The sequence below is a fragment of the Excalfactoria chinensis genome, chromosome 2 (genome assembly GCF_039878825.1).
Source record: "Excalfactoria chinensis isolate bCotChi1 chromosome 2, bCotChi1.hap2, whole genome shotgun sequence".
NCBI classification, from domain to species: Eukaryota; Metazoa; Chordata; class Aves; order Galliformes; family Phasianidae; genus Excalfactoria; species Excalfactoria chinensis.
In genome coordinates, this window is record NC_092826.1 from 122,067,743 (window position 1) to 122,082,668 (window position 14,926).

The window sequence follows — 14,926 nt, forward strand, 5'->3', positions numbered from 1 at the left end:
TCTCTTTGTGATTGCTTATAAGAAAGAGGAGCAGGATGGGATCACCACTGGGATAATGCAGAAAAGCAAGAAGGGTACGTGAATTATTTCATATAGGTATAGGAGGAAAATGCCTTTCTTGGGTTCTATGATGGAGAAGGAAGAAACACATTTGAAGGGTGGCCTTCAATACAGCACAAAGGCCTATAATTATTTGGAGATAAGGAACAGACTTGATAAATGCAAACTTATTTGGAAGTTAACAACGGCCCTCAGAGAAACTGAAAAGAAAATGCCATAACAATGGAGAAAATATGCAGTACGATGTCTCAGACTGAAGATGCATCTCATGGGGCCTGAAGAGCAGAGCTACGAAGTACAAAACAAAATGAAGCCATTAGAGAGGCTCCGTACCTTCATTTAACAAGTTCATCCCATCCTGCTTCCCGTCCTGTGAGTGGCCTGGATCCAGAGAGGTCTGAGAAAGGCTGACGTCTGCCGAAAGTTGGTCCAGACTTTGGAAACTTTTCCTGTCAGACAAACCATCATTTCAAATATCAACACATTTCATGATCTCAGCAGAAATATTTCTTTAAAAAGTTTTTTTAATAAATAATAAAATCCTTAATCGTTCTTTTCTTAATAACTCTTCTGTGTTTTCTATAAGACTGTTATTTTCTAAAGAAGGGGTTCTTTTGTTTGTTTGTTTGATTAATCCAAAGGAAGGAGAGAAGCAATTTTTATGCCAGCTGATCCTTGTGCACCACAGCAGGCTATTCCTATAGAATATGCTTAAGATTAATGCAATGCTCAGGGAAATGTACGATTTTAAGTTTCTCTGCTCCTTTGAAGCTAAGTCATATTCAGCTTACTCATCCCATTGTTGATTGTGCTTTCTATAGAGTAGAGTGTCCAAGGCAACAGCGTTGACATCCAGAGCTCCTGGGGAAGGCCACTGATTGGTGAGGTGAGTAGTTAATTCTTGTCTTGATCTCAAGTCATTATTCTTTAGCACAGTCCTGCAAACGTAGCAGACAGTAAATCTCAGCAAATCTACTGAACTCCCAATGCACGTTCTACTTAAAAAAGTGAGAGATTGCAGTTTTCAGAAGCAATTTAGTAACAGAAAAAGATGAAATAAGATTCATTCTGGAAACATACCTATATATTAAAAAAAAATGGAGTAGCATTTTAAAAATGCTTTCTGTCAAGAAGTTGGTAATGAACAGAGCAACTATTTCCCCCTCACAGCAGGACAGTTGGAATTAGATGGGATCTGTAAGGTATCATAGTATTGTGCGAGTTGGAAGGGACCTTAGAGATCATCGAGTCCAACTCCCGGGATTCGAGCCCTCTGTGTAGCAGAGCGGCACTTCTACCCCCTGCGCCACAGGGGGGATTCGAACCCGGGCCTCAGGTGTTGCAAGCGGCAGTTCCCTGGAGGCAGGTCCCTCCATCCCTGGCCATTCTATGACTCTGCAGATCAACGATCAGAACCTGATGTCCTTTACCCCAATTTTGAGGGCATTTGAAATGCAACCTGCCTTCTCCCCAGTCCCAAATGAATATTGCTGCAGGATGAACTGAACTCCAGACATGCTGACTTCATTACAAGCTTCCAGGTAAAATACAACATGTAGTTATTCTGCTTTGTACCACCTTGCAACTTTAGGTGAACCTTGTTTCTAAATTACTGAAAAGGCGTTCACAGAAGTACCCTGCAACTCAAATTAGTTTTGCCTCTTATTCTCATCAAGCAGATGAGTTTCCTAAAGTTTTGGAAACCAGGAAGCCAGTATGCTGACATCAGGAATCACCTGTCATACAGAAATAAGGAAACTACGCAGCTCTTTGGACTTCAAGACATTGCCTGCCTTTTTCCAGTAGCATAAGGTAACCTCCAAGCTATGTTTGTGTTGTAGCATAAGTTCAGAAACAAAAGTAATATGGCTTATTTACTCTTAAGTCACCAAACTGTGAAAGTACCAGGCAACAGTACAACACTGCTTAACAACCTTTGAGTATGCTACAGTAATTTCATCCTTTCTGCATGGAAGGGAAACAGGCAGCAAACTGGATACGGAACTCTCCTCTAGTTATATTACATGTAAAAACAGTTTTGCATATGCAACAATGGTGCTCAGCACAGTGTGCAGCTTTTACAAAAAGGCAACACAGACAAGAAGTAAGAGAAAGTATTCACAGCAGGTGCTGGCAGGTCCCACCCATTCTTCCAACCTTGTAAGTTGTTTAGATGTCTGTTTTCTCACAGTCATTTTTAAAGCATGGTAAGATTTAGCTGCAGCAAAGCCTTGTTAACAGCACAGCCTGCAAACAGTTTCTTCTCTGAAGATAAACAAAGGCACCTTCCATTTGCACATATTAACCAGACTTCTGAGAGTCAAAGCATTAAACTGCATAGTTTACATCATCACGAGATACCACACAGGCTTTCAAAAGGGAAAAAATGGAGGCAAAAGTGTTTACCACACAAGTTTAAAAGGAACGAAATCCAATCAAGTTTCAGTGGAAACAAGCGTGCAAATGTCAACAGAAACTCAAAGTGAAAAATGACACAATAGTCCCGAGCACTTCCCTGCCCTACAGGTAGGATGAGGTCAGATGAGCCCTTCTGGAAGAGGTCTCAAAAGACAAACGGTGCAATGCAGAATGAATGTCTAAAGCAGCACAGTTCCCCCAGACACAAGCACTGTAGGTGGAGCTGATCAGCTCTGGGCTGCAATACTTCAGTGGCTGAAGGAGAGCTTTTCTTAATCACTGTGACTGCAATAAGACCAGGAGCTTTCCTCTGCATGCTGATTAAACAGCTGGGCAGTAAAAAGGATATTGTTATTGAAACTTAGATAGCTGACAGTATAGCAATGTAAGCTTGGGGTATAAATGCCTTCTGAATAAAAATCAGAGTAGAGACTCCATAGAAATATCAGTGAAATGTGTATATTTCACAAAACACTCAAGAATAAAGCACAGATGGTATTTTTTTGTAATTTACACACACAAAAAGAAACTCTTTGGATCTTGACAGGAAAATACTTCAAATCTGTGGCAAACAGGCAACAAAAGCTCACAAATCCAATGATACAATATCTGATATTCTATATAGAATGCTACTGAAAGCAGGTGTGCAGTAAAAGACACTGAACTGGGACTGTGTATATACAGCAAGCTTTACCCTACCACCTCTGCTGCACAGAACAAACCACTGGCAAGAAGCACCAGCTGAAAACCAGAGCGACTTGAATGCTTGTAGACCAAGAAAGCAAGTTTCCAAGCAGAGGTTTTATACGAGATATTATGTCATAACCCATAAGCATCACCTACATGGAACAAAATCCATAAAATACTGTTAGAATAATAGTACAGATGGAACTACACAGTTCTGATTTTAAACAAAATTCAATCTTAAAATTCAATAGAATACTCTCCTACTGTTAGTGACTTTGTAGCTGTGATGGGTTAATATGGTTTGGATAAGATAAGGCATTTAAACAGAGGAGTACAAGTAGGTACATTCAAAAAAGGGAAGAGGAATAAGGAAACAAAAGGGTTTAAAAGACATTAAAAAAGAAGGACATACAATAAACGTTTAGAGAAAACAAGCAAACAAGCATATACAGCAAGCTGTTCAGCCCCTTCTCATCAGACGGGAAATTGAAAAACTGAAAGCCAAAAAGAAGCTAAGAACAATGGCCTCTAAATACAGTCATCTCAGCCAGAAAGTTGGTCCCGTGTGTATTAATAAGAGACTGTCTGGTTCTGTTTGAATGAAAGAAAGGCCACGGGGGAGATATGGCTGAGCTGAGTATCCTGGGCTAACATGGTGAGATGCGGAAAGTTTTATACAGAGTAGGGAGGAAACATGAGAATTTATTAAGAAAGCAGAGGGCTTAAACTGTACATCAGCTGGTTTGGTCAGGAAAAAAATCTCATCTGTGAACGCCTGTGAACTTATTTCCCCTCATCCACTAAATGGCATCTTCTCTACCTGCAGCCATTTCCATCCCTTCACAATCATATCTGCAAAAAAAAAAACAAACGATCTCTTTTGTAATCTCTAGAATTGTAAAGGTTCTTCTCCTCCTGCTCGCAACACCTTTAGAATCATAGAATTACTCATGTTGGAGAAGATTTCAAAGATCATCAAGACAAACCGCAGCCTAACCATAGTACCCTAACTCTAACAACTCTTCTAAATCATATCCCTGAGCACCACATCCAAACGGCTCTTAAACACATCCAAGGACTTCGACTCAACCACCTCCCTGGGGAGCCTATTCCAGTGTTTAACTACCCTTTCTGTAAAGAAGTGTTTCCTGATGTCCAACCTAATGATTGCTTTGCTCAAAGCAATCTTCCTCTCAACAAATATTTTTGTAAGATCACTCGATACTGTGTTTAAATTTCTGAAATCCCTCAAAAACAAAGAAACAAGACGGCAGAGAGAGCACTCCCAATTCATTTAGAATGAACTGACATACTGAAAATTGATAAGAATGAAATACTCAGCGAATCTCCTGTTACAGGAGAGAGGAAACGTCTCTATGTGCTTTTGACTTTCACTCCTCAAATTATGTATTTAAGGAGTAGGGAAAAGCAAGCAGTGAAATCTCCTGCTGAACATCTCCAAGTGTTGGCATGCTGTGCCTCACTGAGGCACTCTCCAGAATATTTACTTGCTGAGTCACTCAACCCTGATTACCTTGAGATGTTTATTTCATAACTCAAAGTTCCAATATGATTTCCTAAGGCTGTGCAGAATGTTGTTATCTGTGGTACACATGCAATAATGAAATGCAGTCAACAAATTACTGTTCATCTACAGCCACGCTCCACAGAATGACACCCGTTCTGCTGTGCCCGTAACATCACACAGGAGCTGAGAAAACGGATCACCACAACGGTCAGCTTTGTTTTTGTTGGTGGTGCTTTTTGGGGTTTCCTTTGAAAGAAACATTTAAAAGACATTTCACTGGTAAGCTAAGGCCACAAACTGTTCTGCCTGCACTAACATTGCTTTTGGCAGCTCCTTCTTCAGAAGATAGGGAATGACTCCCCTGACTTCGCACATCTCACACCTCCACAACTTAAAACAAGACCTGATTTGCTTTGTTTATTCATAGCGGGGAGAAAAGGACAAAATAAATCCACTTGGGGTTCCTGCATGCAAAATGGGAACGATATAAAAAGGTGCTTATCTTTGATTTCTTTCTATCTGTACCAACGTTACCTCTGGGAATTTGAACAGAAATAAAATAAGAAATTATCTCAAGTGTAAATCAAGGTAATACAGAACAGCCTCATCTTGGTCACCAACTAGAATTCTTGACTCATCTCAGTGCGATTTGCTCCGGATCATCAAATTCAGATTCACTTTGCTGGAAATTTATTACACAGATTTATTCATTCAATGGATTTTGTTTGTTTGTTTAGTAAACAAGTCAGTTCCGTTTCCAGTTATGCCTAAGAAAAACCAGTAATTTCTTACCTGCAAGTTTAATTTCTCCAAATCCAGAGAATGCCAGTCCAGGTGGCAATTTGCCCTCCTACCAGCAGATGAAGACAGGAAATAAACGAAACAGACTAATTCCCTAAGAAAGGGAATTATAGCAGATGAATGCTCCAGTTCAAGAACTACCTGAGTAGTGAAAAGTAAAAGTGAAAATAAAAGCTTAAAAAATAAAAGCATTTGAATAAGAAAGAACAAGCTTTAAAACTTTTACTTAGGACAGGAAACATGGAATGCAAACTCAAACTGATAGCATACATGGACATAACCAAAATCTGTAAGAGCAACTCTAAAACAAAAGGGAACTCTCAAACTGTCAGTACTGCAGCATGACAGCGAGACGTCTGGACTGGTATATCGTTGGACTTTGAGAAATTAGATCAGCAGGTAGGAAAATGAGTTACTTACCAGTGGATTTTGATGCTGCAAAATATCACCTCTCTTAGGTGTGTGCCCTGTGCACAGACACAGAACTCCCCAAATCTGATTCCAGAGCAGCTAGTTCCCAGCAGACTTTCTAATGGCAGCCACTGCAGTGGGAAAAAAAGCAGGCATGTCCTACCACACCAGTTCTCTCACTGCTTCTGACTGGCCCACAGATCTTGGTGTGTTAACAGCAGCAGTACTGGTTGTGCCACAGAAGAAATCCCCTTGACGCTTCTTCACCGATCTTTTTAGCCTTTCTCATCTCCTTGAGATCTTGAAATATATCCTCCAGTAATAAAATTACTCTCGGCGATTTTATAGAGCTTTTGATCTCCTTGACCCCTGGAGTACCTCTGAGAAACTGTTACTGGCAGAACGACCTGCAGCTTGGCTCTTGACCACTAATCTAATTACAGTGGGAATTTTATTTCACAGTACAGGCATCATCCGGAATGGATCAAAACACACAACACTGCCTCAGTGCGAGTGTGCTCAGAGAAATACCACGGCTGCACTTCTTGCCCTTGCACAAATAACCAAACCTGATTCTTTTGGAGGAGGAGAACAGGCACAACCCAAGCAGCTGTCCTGTATGTTAGGTATCTACAGTAAGCAAAAAGACAGCACTGAACTTCATTAGCAACCAAACTACTGAAACAAAGGGCAGGGGAGCTTTTAATTCCACTCTTCAACTATCAGCTCATTTCTCTATTGTCCAACTATCAGCTCGTTTCTCTGTTGTTCAACTATCAGCTCGTTTCTCTGTTGCAAAAGGACTCCTAGAAAAACAGCTTTTTTTTTTTCTTATAGATTATCAGATTTGCCTTTAGTAGATAACCTCGCAAATGGAGCTTGCTCTACAATGAACTGTAGGGATATATTTTCCATGTCAGTTACATAAAGACAAACTGCCCATCCATAGATGAATTCCTTTTAAAAGGAAACAAGCAAATAAGTGGATACTGACTTACTTTCAAGGTATAAGTTCTTTTTTTTAAAACAAAATTAAATTAGTATTAACAACAAATCCATTGCGTTTTTCTTTTTCTTTTTACTGGATTGTGTTTAATTGTTCACCTCATTAATTTGAACCAATAAACACAGCCCAAAGAAACCAAAATTACATCTAAAGAATCTCAGAATGATCAACACTAAAAGCAACCTCTGCAGTTCTCACATTCTAACCAGGCACTGCTCTTCAATGCACATAAAAACCGTGTTTATTTTTACAGTTTGTCTTTAAAGTCTTTTTAATTGGGTATTGAACTTCATGTGATGCATTTTAAACATTAGAACAAGGTAAAAGTAACCTTTCTTTAAGTGCTCTAATTTATGCACAAGCCCTATAAAACACTTACTTTTCCCATCAGTATTTAGAAGCAAACCTCTAGGAAATGAATGAGGTCGAAGAAATGAAGCAAGAGCAATTGGAACCTCAGAAGCAAACAGTAATGCAGGATTATTTATCTCAATGGGTAAAGCACACAGAGATCAAAATTCAGTCTTTGTTATCATGCTTAAGGACTAAGGAGTATGCATGACAATTGGTTTAGCCTGCATTTAGCTGATGCTATCTATCCTGTCTGTGTGCACTGTGAGTATCAAGTTATTTGAAGCCCTTTATAAAATCAAAGTCTCATATTTACCTACTACAGACAAGAGTTTGGATAATGCTTTGGAGTTAGATTTGGAAGGGAAATAAAACATGAAAATATTGGTATTTCTTCTACAGCTTCTTCTGTAGCATCACCTGCTATGGCTCAGGTAACATTAACAAAGGAAAACAAGCCCACAATCTATGCAACATGCTCTCCTACCGGGAACAAGGATCTGTAGCAAAATAACTGCCCTGAGACCCTGAGAGGTTCAACGTTATCCATTATTAATCTGGAAGGCCTTTCTTCCCCTTTTGCTCACAAATTTACAGTTCTACCCTGGATACAAATTCTGGAATTTGGAATGCGTGCAGTCCAAGTTTCCTTGGACAACTTAGCATGCCCTGCTAGTTTAAAGCCTTCCAGCAATGCCACTTCAATCACGATGCCTTTACCCACTGAAGTGCAGCCACGGGAGGCTATCCGATAACAATACCCATAACATAAAAAGCCTTCAACTTTTAAGTATTTTAGTATAAATCTTTTCAAATCTAAAAGTTTGGAATCAGAAATTAAAAATGGAGATGTAAAAAATAAAGCCCTCTCTACCTTCTGTATCTTGCAGAGTTGCTATCAACCCAGAAACTTCTGGCTTCCTGCTGTACAAGAGACCCACGCCATCCCTTTGGGCACTAAGAATAGCACATCCTATGTCCTCTGAGGCTTGGCCCTGACTTTGTTCAGTTCTACATACTTCTTTGCTTTGTCTCCTCTCAGTGCTGTGAACTGCAGGAGTTGGCTCATGCCCCACACCCAGCTGAGCTTTCTCTACCTACAATTCCAAGCCAAAAGGAAACTGCCTCTCTTCTGGCTCCCACCTCACTCTGAACAGGACCTGCTCCCTATCCGCACCTTCGTGAAACAGAGCAGGCGTACAGCAATGCACCAAGCTTCAAAACAAACAGCTCCACAAAGCGAAAATAAAACACACTGCAAAAATAGGAGTTATTTCATCTGTTGAAATACACTATATATATATGTATATATACACACACACATTTATGAACTATGTTTCAAAAAAGTTATTTTAAAAAAGAATTCAAGTGGAGTAAACAAGGATCTGAAAACAGAGCAGACTGCAATACTAAGGTTTGAGATGTGATGCTGCAAACCTGCGGGAGACGGGCAACATACAGGATGCACTACAAAGGGAAGCGGATAACATGAACTATGGTTTGACAGTAAGGACTCGTGGAAGCTTTAAAAGCAAAGGATTAGCACTCAACTTTGACATTCTGGGAAAGAAATTCAGCAAGGAGATCAAACGTTACATTCTAATCTCCCAGGTCCTTTCAGTGAGAAAATAAAGCAGCTATAACGAATTGGATTTACTGTACTTATGAAGTTGAAATCAGTTTCTCAAAAAGCAGAAAAGCTTTACAAGAGGACAATCTGAAAACGAAGGTGAGAGTCCTAAAGCAGCAGCCAGACTTTCCTATTTCTCAAGAAGATTCAGCTTTTGAGGGAGGATTACAAAGCAAGACACATTTTAAATTCTACTCACAAGGGGATACAAGCCACGCGTTAAATTTCCAAGCCTTTGCTCAGAGGCTTCTATTTCTTGTGGCAGCTCTCCTGATGCTCTCCAGCACAAACAACATTGACCAACAGAGGAAAAGCAGGGATTTAACTGTCATAAGCAAGTTTTTAACTAAATGGGGTGTTAATTGTCTTTGGAAATGGTTCAGAGTTAACAAGTTCTACAAGTTAACGCCTGGAAAACAGTGAAGAGGTAGGCTGCGAACCACAGAAGGATACAGAGCATGTGCTGTAATTAAAGGCTTTAACTGTTGCAAATAGCCTCTAGGATTACAACTAAACTGTGGCTTACTATCTTTACATAGATATTGATATTGTCATCTAGGCAGGAACTGCGTTGTTGGATCAAGACAAGTATATTAAAATAGTACAAATGGAGTACAAACATTATCAGGGCCTTGAAAGACGGAGTGACTGATTAATTCCAAAGTAAAGGCCAGAAAAATTAAAGACACCTAACTTTAAAATCTGCTAAAACATACATTTCCACAAACATACTTGGCATAATATGAGATGTGAGTGACCCTACAATTTAATTTAAGTCTTATTTGTGCCATAATCAAAGACAGAACTCCAGTCACCACTGAAGAGTTTCCTTCCGCATCCTTCCCTCCACAAAGCACTGGAACAAGACTATGGCATAGGAAGAAACAGCAGATGGGGATAAACAGAGAGCCATAAAGAGTAGCTGTGCAAACTGAGAAATACATTTTCAGTACGTGTGGTAAATTAACATACATACTGAGAAGGGGTCTCACACCAGGCACAGCAGCCTGAACACCTAATAAACCTATTATGAGGAAATCCATGTTAGTAAACATTACACAAATCTCTTGTCAGCTCAACAAAAATCACTGTAGAAGAGAAAGAGATGCATCCTTTGAGTTGAGCTTTTTACCTTGATGTATAATGCTTTCTGTTTTCCCTAGAATACTATTTTAAAAGACTTTGTTAAAGTGATTAGCCTTTATAACGTCGGTGAGTCACTGTCCAGGAGATGAGTCACTGTTCAGTCAATCGATGAAATCCCTTTTGTAATTCCATAGCAATGCTTTACATATAAATGTCAACTTCAGATAGAGAATCTCAACTTTAACCTACAAAGTAGCACAGATAGGCTGGGAAATTTTGCTGCAAATGTAGGTAGTGTGTAAGCTAAAGGAAAGGCTGCTGTGGGCAAATAGTTCTAGAACTGCCTGGTCAGTCCTGTGACTGATGGGGTGTGCAGTCCAAACAAGTCTGGAGATCACATCTCCAAGGTGCGTCCAAGACTTCTTCACGGGACAGCAGAGGATGAAGAAATGGTCTCCTTTGTAACTCTGAATATTCCAGAATCCAATTTCCTGATGATTCAATCCGTCTCCCATTGCATTTTGAATGTTAGGAAAATAAAGATGTTTTCTTCTGTTAGACACTCCATTGATCACAGGCTTCTCTTGGCTGCCCTCCTGTGAGTTGTTACTTTTAAGCACTGGCTTTAAGAACTGCTCCACCTCAATTGTGCAAAGACACTGTTTTGATAGAAGCCCAGAGCCAAAAGCACTGTTATCTAATGCTGAACTGCACCAAGTCCCAGGTAAGGGCAGACCAGGGCTGTTTCAAACTGGTGTAACCAATCACCATGTGCTACTGTTCACTGGGCCATTAAATGAACAGCAAAACAACCCAGCAGTGTGATGCAGAAGTAGAGATTGCAACGTCGGCACTAAGAGGCAAGTTGGGTCACAGGTACAACCAAATTAAGCTCTGGTGAATCCCAAACTGCAGCTAGAAATGCTCCAAGTAGTATTTACACGTGACAGCCAATATCTTCAAAATCACATTTGTCCTTTGCTTTGGAAACTTTTAGCAGTGACATCACATTATCCCCCCTCACTGCAACAGCAAAAGCAAACATTTCTCAAGAAAGCAAATGAAAGCCAGGATATACCTCATTGTCCTTCTTACAATGGACAATTACTCGGCAATCTCTTAACCTGCAGAAAGTGTGGTAAAAGATGAAGCTGTTCTTGCTCAGCTGCGCATTTGTTTAAGCAGCTCTGACTGACAATCAGGTGGCCTAACGCAGCTCCACTGTCCTAACCCAATTTGCCTTCAAACAGCTGCCGGCAAAGGGAGATATTCAGTGTGCAGATGGCTGGGCATATTGATAAGAAATCCAGTTAAGTTGAGACATACTTTTTTTTTGTTTCCTCCCATGAATAACAGGACAAACCTTCAGCTTTACTGTTTTCCAAAAATCAGTATTCATGAGATTCATGCAGTGGCTCTTAACTGCATTAAAAGCTGTTTGTTGTAGTTTGAATGCTCTTCTGAGTCAACCTTAATGCTCTACAATTTTCAGCGTTCTTAATTTTCTCATAGTGGCTGTTAAGACAGAAATGATTCTAAGTTGCTTCAGTCTCCCCTTCCAACACATATCCCACAGTTTCCCTTATTAAGCATAAATATGGAAAAGTTTTTCCATAGGTAATTTAATTTATAAGCTGAGGTCTTACTGGCCCCCAGCATCATCTCACTTCCAGGTCAGCAACAATAAGAACCCACACTGCCAAGAAAGTTCCCCCTTCCTTCTATTCTTCAGAAGCAACCTAAACATAAACTCAGATGCTGCCCAAATCCATGAGTTTGTTGGAAATGTACATATAACATTTCAACTTGCACGCCTTTAAAATACCAGTTTGGAAATACCAATAAATGCTCAAAAAAACCCACAGTAGAACTTTGGACCTTAACAATAACAGCCAGTGGAATAGAACGGTGACATTAAAAAGAAAATATAGAACCTTTATTTACAATAAATTCCATTACACAGAAAATGATCCTAAATCAGATCTCCAAGTGTTTTACAAACGTTAATGTTATATGCCTCTGACAGAACTGCAATCCCAACCTCGCTCTTAGCTGCTGGTAAAGAATCCAGAGGCTACAGAATACATTCATGACTTCAAAAGGCTACAAATGGTAGGAGAACAAAAGAGTAGGTATGAAATTCCATCAGTGCTGTTCTAGAACAGCCAGACCATAAGAAGCAGATGGCTAAAACTCATGCATCAGTCCAGATATATTAGTGATAGAATATACTCTGCTGCAAGGTCAGCACTTCATCCTTGGTCAAGAATAGAATAAAATAAACATAAAGCAAACAAAACACAAGTATAGAAGAACAATTACGAGACGTTAATGAGGACTGTTGATCACCATTAGAAACCTGCAAGTGTTCCCTTTTCTTTCCTGCTTGAGCAGCTATTGACTCCTGACACAGTTTAAGAAGGGTTCATCTGACAGGCACTCAACACTCACAGTGATAACAATGCAAAATTACACCTCCCCCAGATATCCAGTGTAGTCCAGGCTCCTGACTACAGCATCTCAACACAGCTATACAAGAACACACTATCAAGATACAATAGAAGCTGCTCCACAATTTAATCCTTTACATACAAAAGCCAGCAACCAGAATTAAAGCCAAAAGATTGAGATCCATACAACAGTCCAATTGCATACAGCCCAGCTAAAAAGGAATGTTCAAAATCTCCAAACAGAGTGCGTTTCAATGAGCTCACTTCTCATTCCCAATAGCACCTCTGTCCAATGCTCAGGCAGGTTAAAGAGGTGTATCACGAGTTGTAAGCTCTCAGGAAGTTCAGAACAGATCTCTAGAAGAATCCCTCCAAAGTGTAATTGCAACCAGAAATAAAATGTGCAGCTCAAAAATAAATCAAAGTTCTTTTCTTTGACTTTGAATCTGACATAAATGCAACACAAACGCTGTGTTCCTGGGGATTTCCATAGTGCCATTTCAAGCACTGGCAATTGAATGATTTACTGCAAGAAGGGGTTTGGAGAAACTGCATTTTACTGCATAGAACAGGCCCTACTGTGAGACAGTAAGCAAAGGGAACCTACATATTCCTAAGCCATTTTTGTATTCTCCCCATTCTGCATTTCAAAGGACACATCTCACTTTCATTTCACTTCAGAGCTCCAATACATAAAAATTACCCCACATCTAAGATAAACCAATTTCTCTTGTACTTCTCGTGAACAGAACATGCAATTACTGCAGCTGTGTATTCCAGCAGCCTTGTGGCACATTAGCACCTCAAAGTGAGTTTTCCATTCGGCTGGATCTTTAAACAGTGCCAGGGTGTACCTATGAAACAGGATGGTATCTCCCTGCATAACAGATAGGGCTGTGAGGATGTATCACCTAAGGACTGTAAGACACCTGAACACTGAACACATTAAGAATCACCTTTACTGTTAAAAAATGTAAGACTTGTTCTGTGATTTGAGTCTTTCGCGTTGCATTAAATGTGAGTAGCAAACTGTTCCATCAATTAGAGTATCTTTAGGGTTACCAGCTGAACTTCTACTCTGTGCAAGACCCACTCGGATAAAATAGAACCCATATAAAGCAAGAAAATAAGTAGTTCTTTGCCCTCTTCTGCCTCCCTGCTTAACCTTTTAAAACCAAAATTCAAAAGGAAGTTATTTCTAATAATGCCAATTTTTAAGAGTAGCCTTAAAGCCAGAATTATGAACAACAGTTCAGAAAAACGTGTCAAAATGTAAGAAAGTTTACTCTGAGCACTTTCAGATTTGCAGGAAATAGTTCAGAGCCATTCAGACTTACACAGACACATTTTTCCAAGGGAGGCATTTCTGAGTATAAGAATTGTCAGAAAAAAACCCAAAAGCTGAGATACATCATTTCTTTAAGTTGGACTCATTTCCACAGGATCAGTTCTTCATATTGTATACTTAAATTTGAGTTAAATAAATTTACTAAAACGGCTTTCACAACGTTTCTCCATTATACTAACTTACAACTGGTCTTGCAGTTCCATAATGATATATTCCAGCTGTTCCTTCTCCATTTTATGGGCTAGATCCATATCTTCAATTCTTTGTAAGAGCAGCTTATTCTGTGAGACAGATTCAGATAGCTGGTTTTCTCTGAGTCGTACCAGTTCCTCAAGGTAACCCTGGAAATAGAAGTGTTAGGAAGCTTTAAAGAACATTCAAGCAGAAAAGTTTTCCTTATGTATGTTCATGTTTTTCCAGTTTAAAATAAATAGAACTGCATACATTTTGCTCTGATCCGTAAATTGACTTAAGATTAGTAAGGTGTTTCTTAATCTGTACTGAGAAAATCAAGCTCTTATCCATGTCCCGAGACTAGGAAGAGAAAGGTGTGTGAATCAGTAAGGCAGTAATGCCACGAGCATGAAACATTACCTGTTTTGAAATGCATAGGCCGGTTACTAGCACAAGATCGGGACTCAAGAGAAAATAAAAGAACATATCTTCATGTTATGTCTGTATTGGTAATGAAAAGGATCCCAAGTTACTATAGAAAATCCAGTTGCTTTGAAAACCTCTTTCTTTGGACAGAAAGCTGCAATATCATGTTGTATGTTAAAATAACAGAGAGGAAAGTTATCAAAGTGAAGACTCATCCACAGGAAAGCATAAGGTATGAAAACTGGTGGTGGTCACTTCTAGGAACATTGGAGGTGTTTAGAAGGAACGTGCATTTATGCCAGTTTTCCAGCTGGTAATACAAAAGATCTGGGGCAGTCCCAGGCATACGCCAACTAAGTAGTGCTTTGAACGTATTTAAAGGTACATTAGGACATACCTAAGTTCCCTGCCTCACAGAAACGTCAAACATACATTTAATGAAGATTTTAGACGGGAAGCATCGGTAACAATAATATTAACAGTAAATACCTGCATCAGTAATGACATGAGATGTGTCATCCCACCAGCGAAAGTATATAAAGCTCCAGTA

At 39.6% G+C, this 14,926-nt stretch overlaps 1 protein-coding gene across 1 annotated transcript in view; it reads right to left on the reverse strand.

The window, feature by feature from the left end:
• The window catches only part of RUNDC3B (RUN domain containing 3B), a 41,792-nt gene that overhangs the window by 4,294 nt on the left and 22,572 nt on the right, over nt 1-14,926 (reverse strand). Inside the window, exons 8-10 of the mRNA XM_072328570.1 lie at nt 13,960-14,117; nt 852-998; nt 394-509 (exon numbers count right to left, since the gene is read on the reverse strand). Of these exons, the coding sequence (XP_072184671.1) occupies nt 394-509; nt 852-998; nt 13,960-14,117 (421 nt within the window). The remainder of the gene's footprint in view (nt 1-393; nt 510-851; nt 999-13,959; nt 14,118-14,926) is intronic.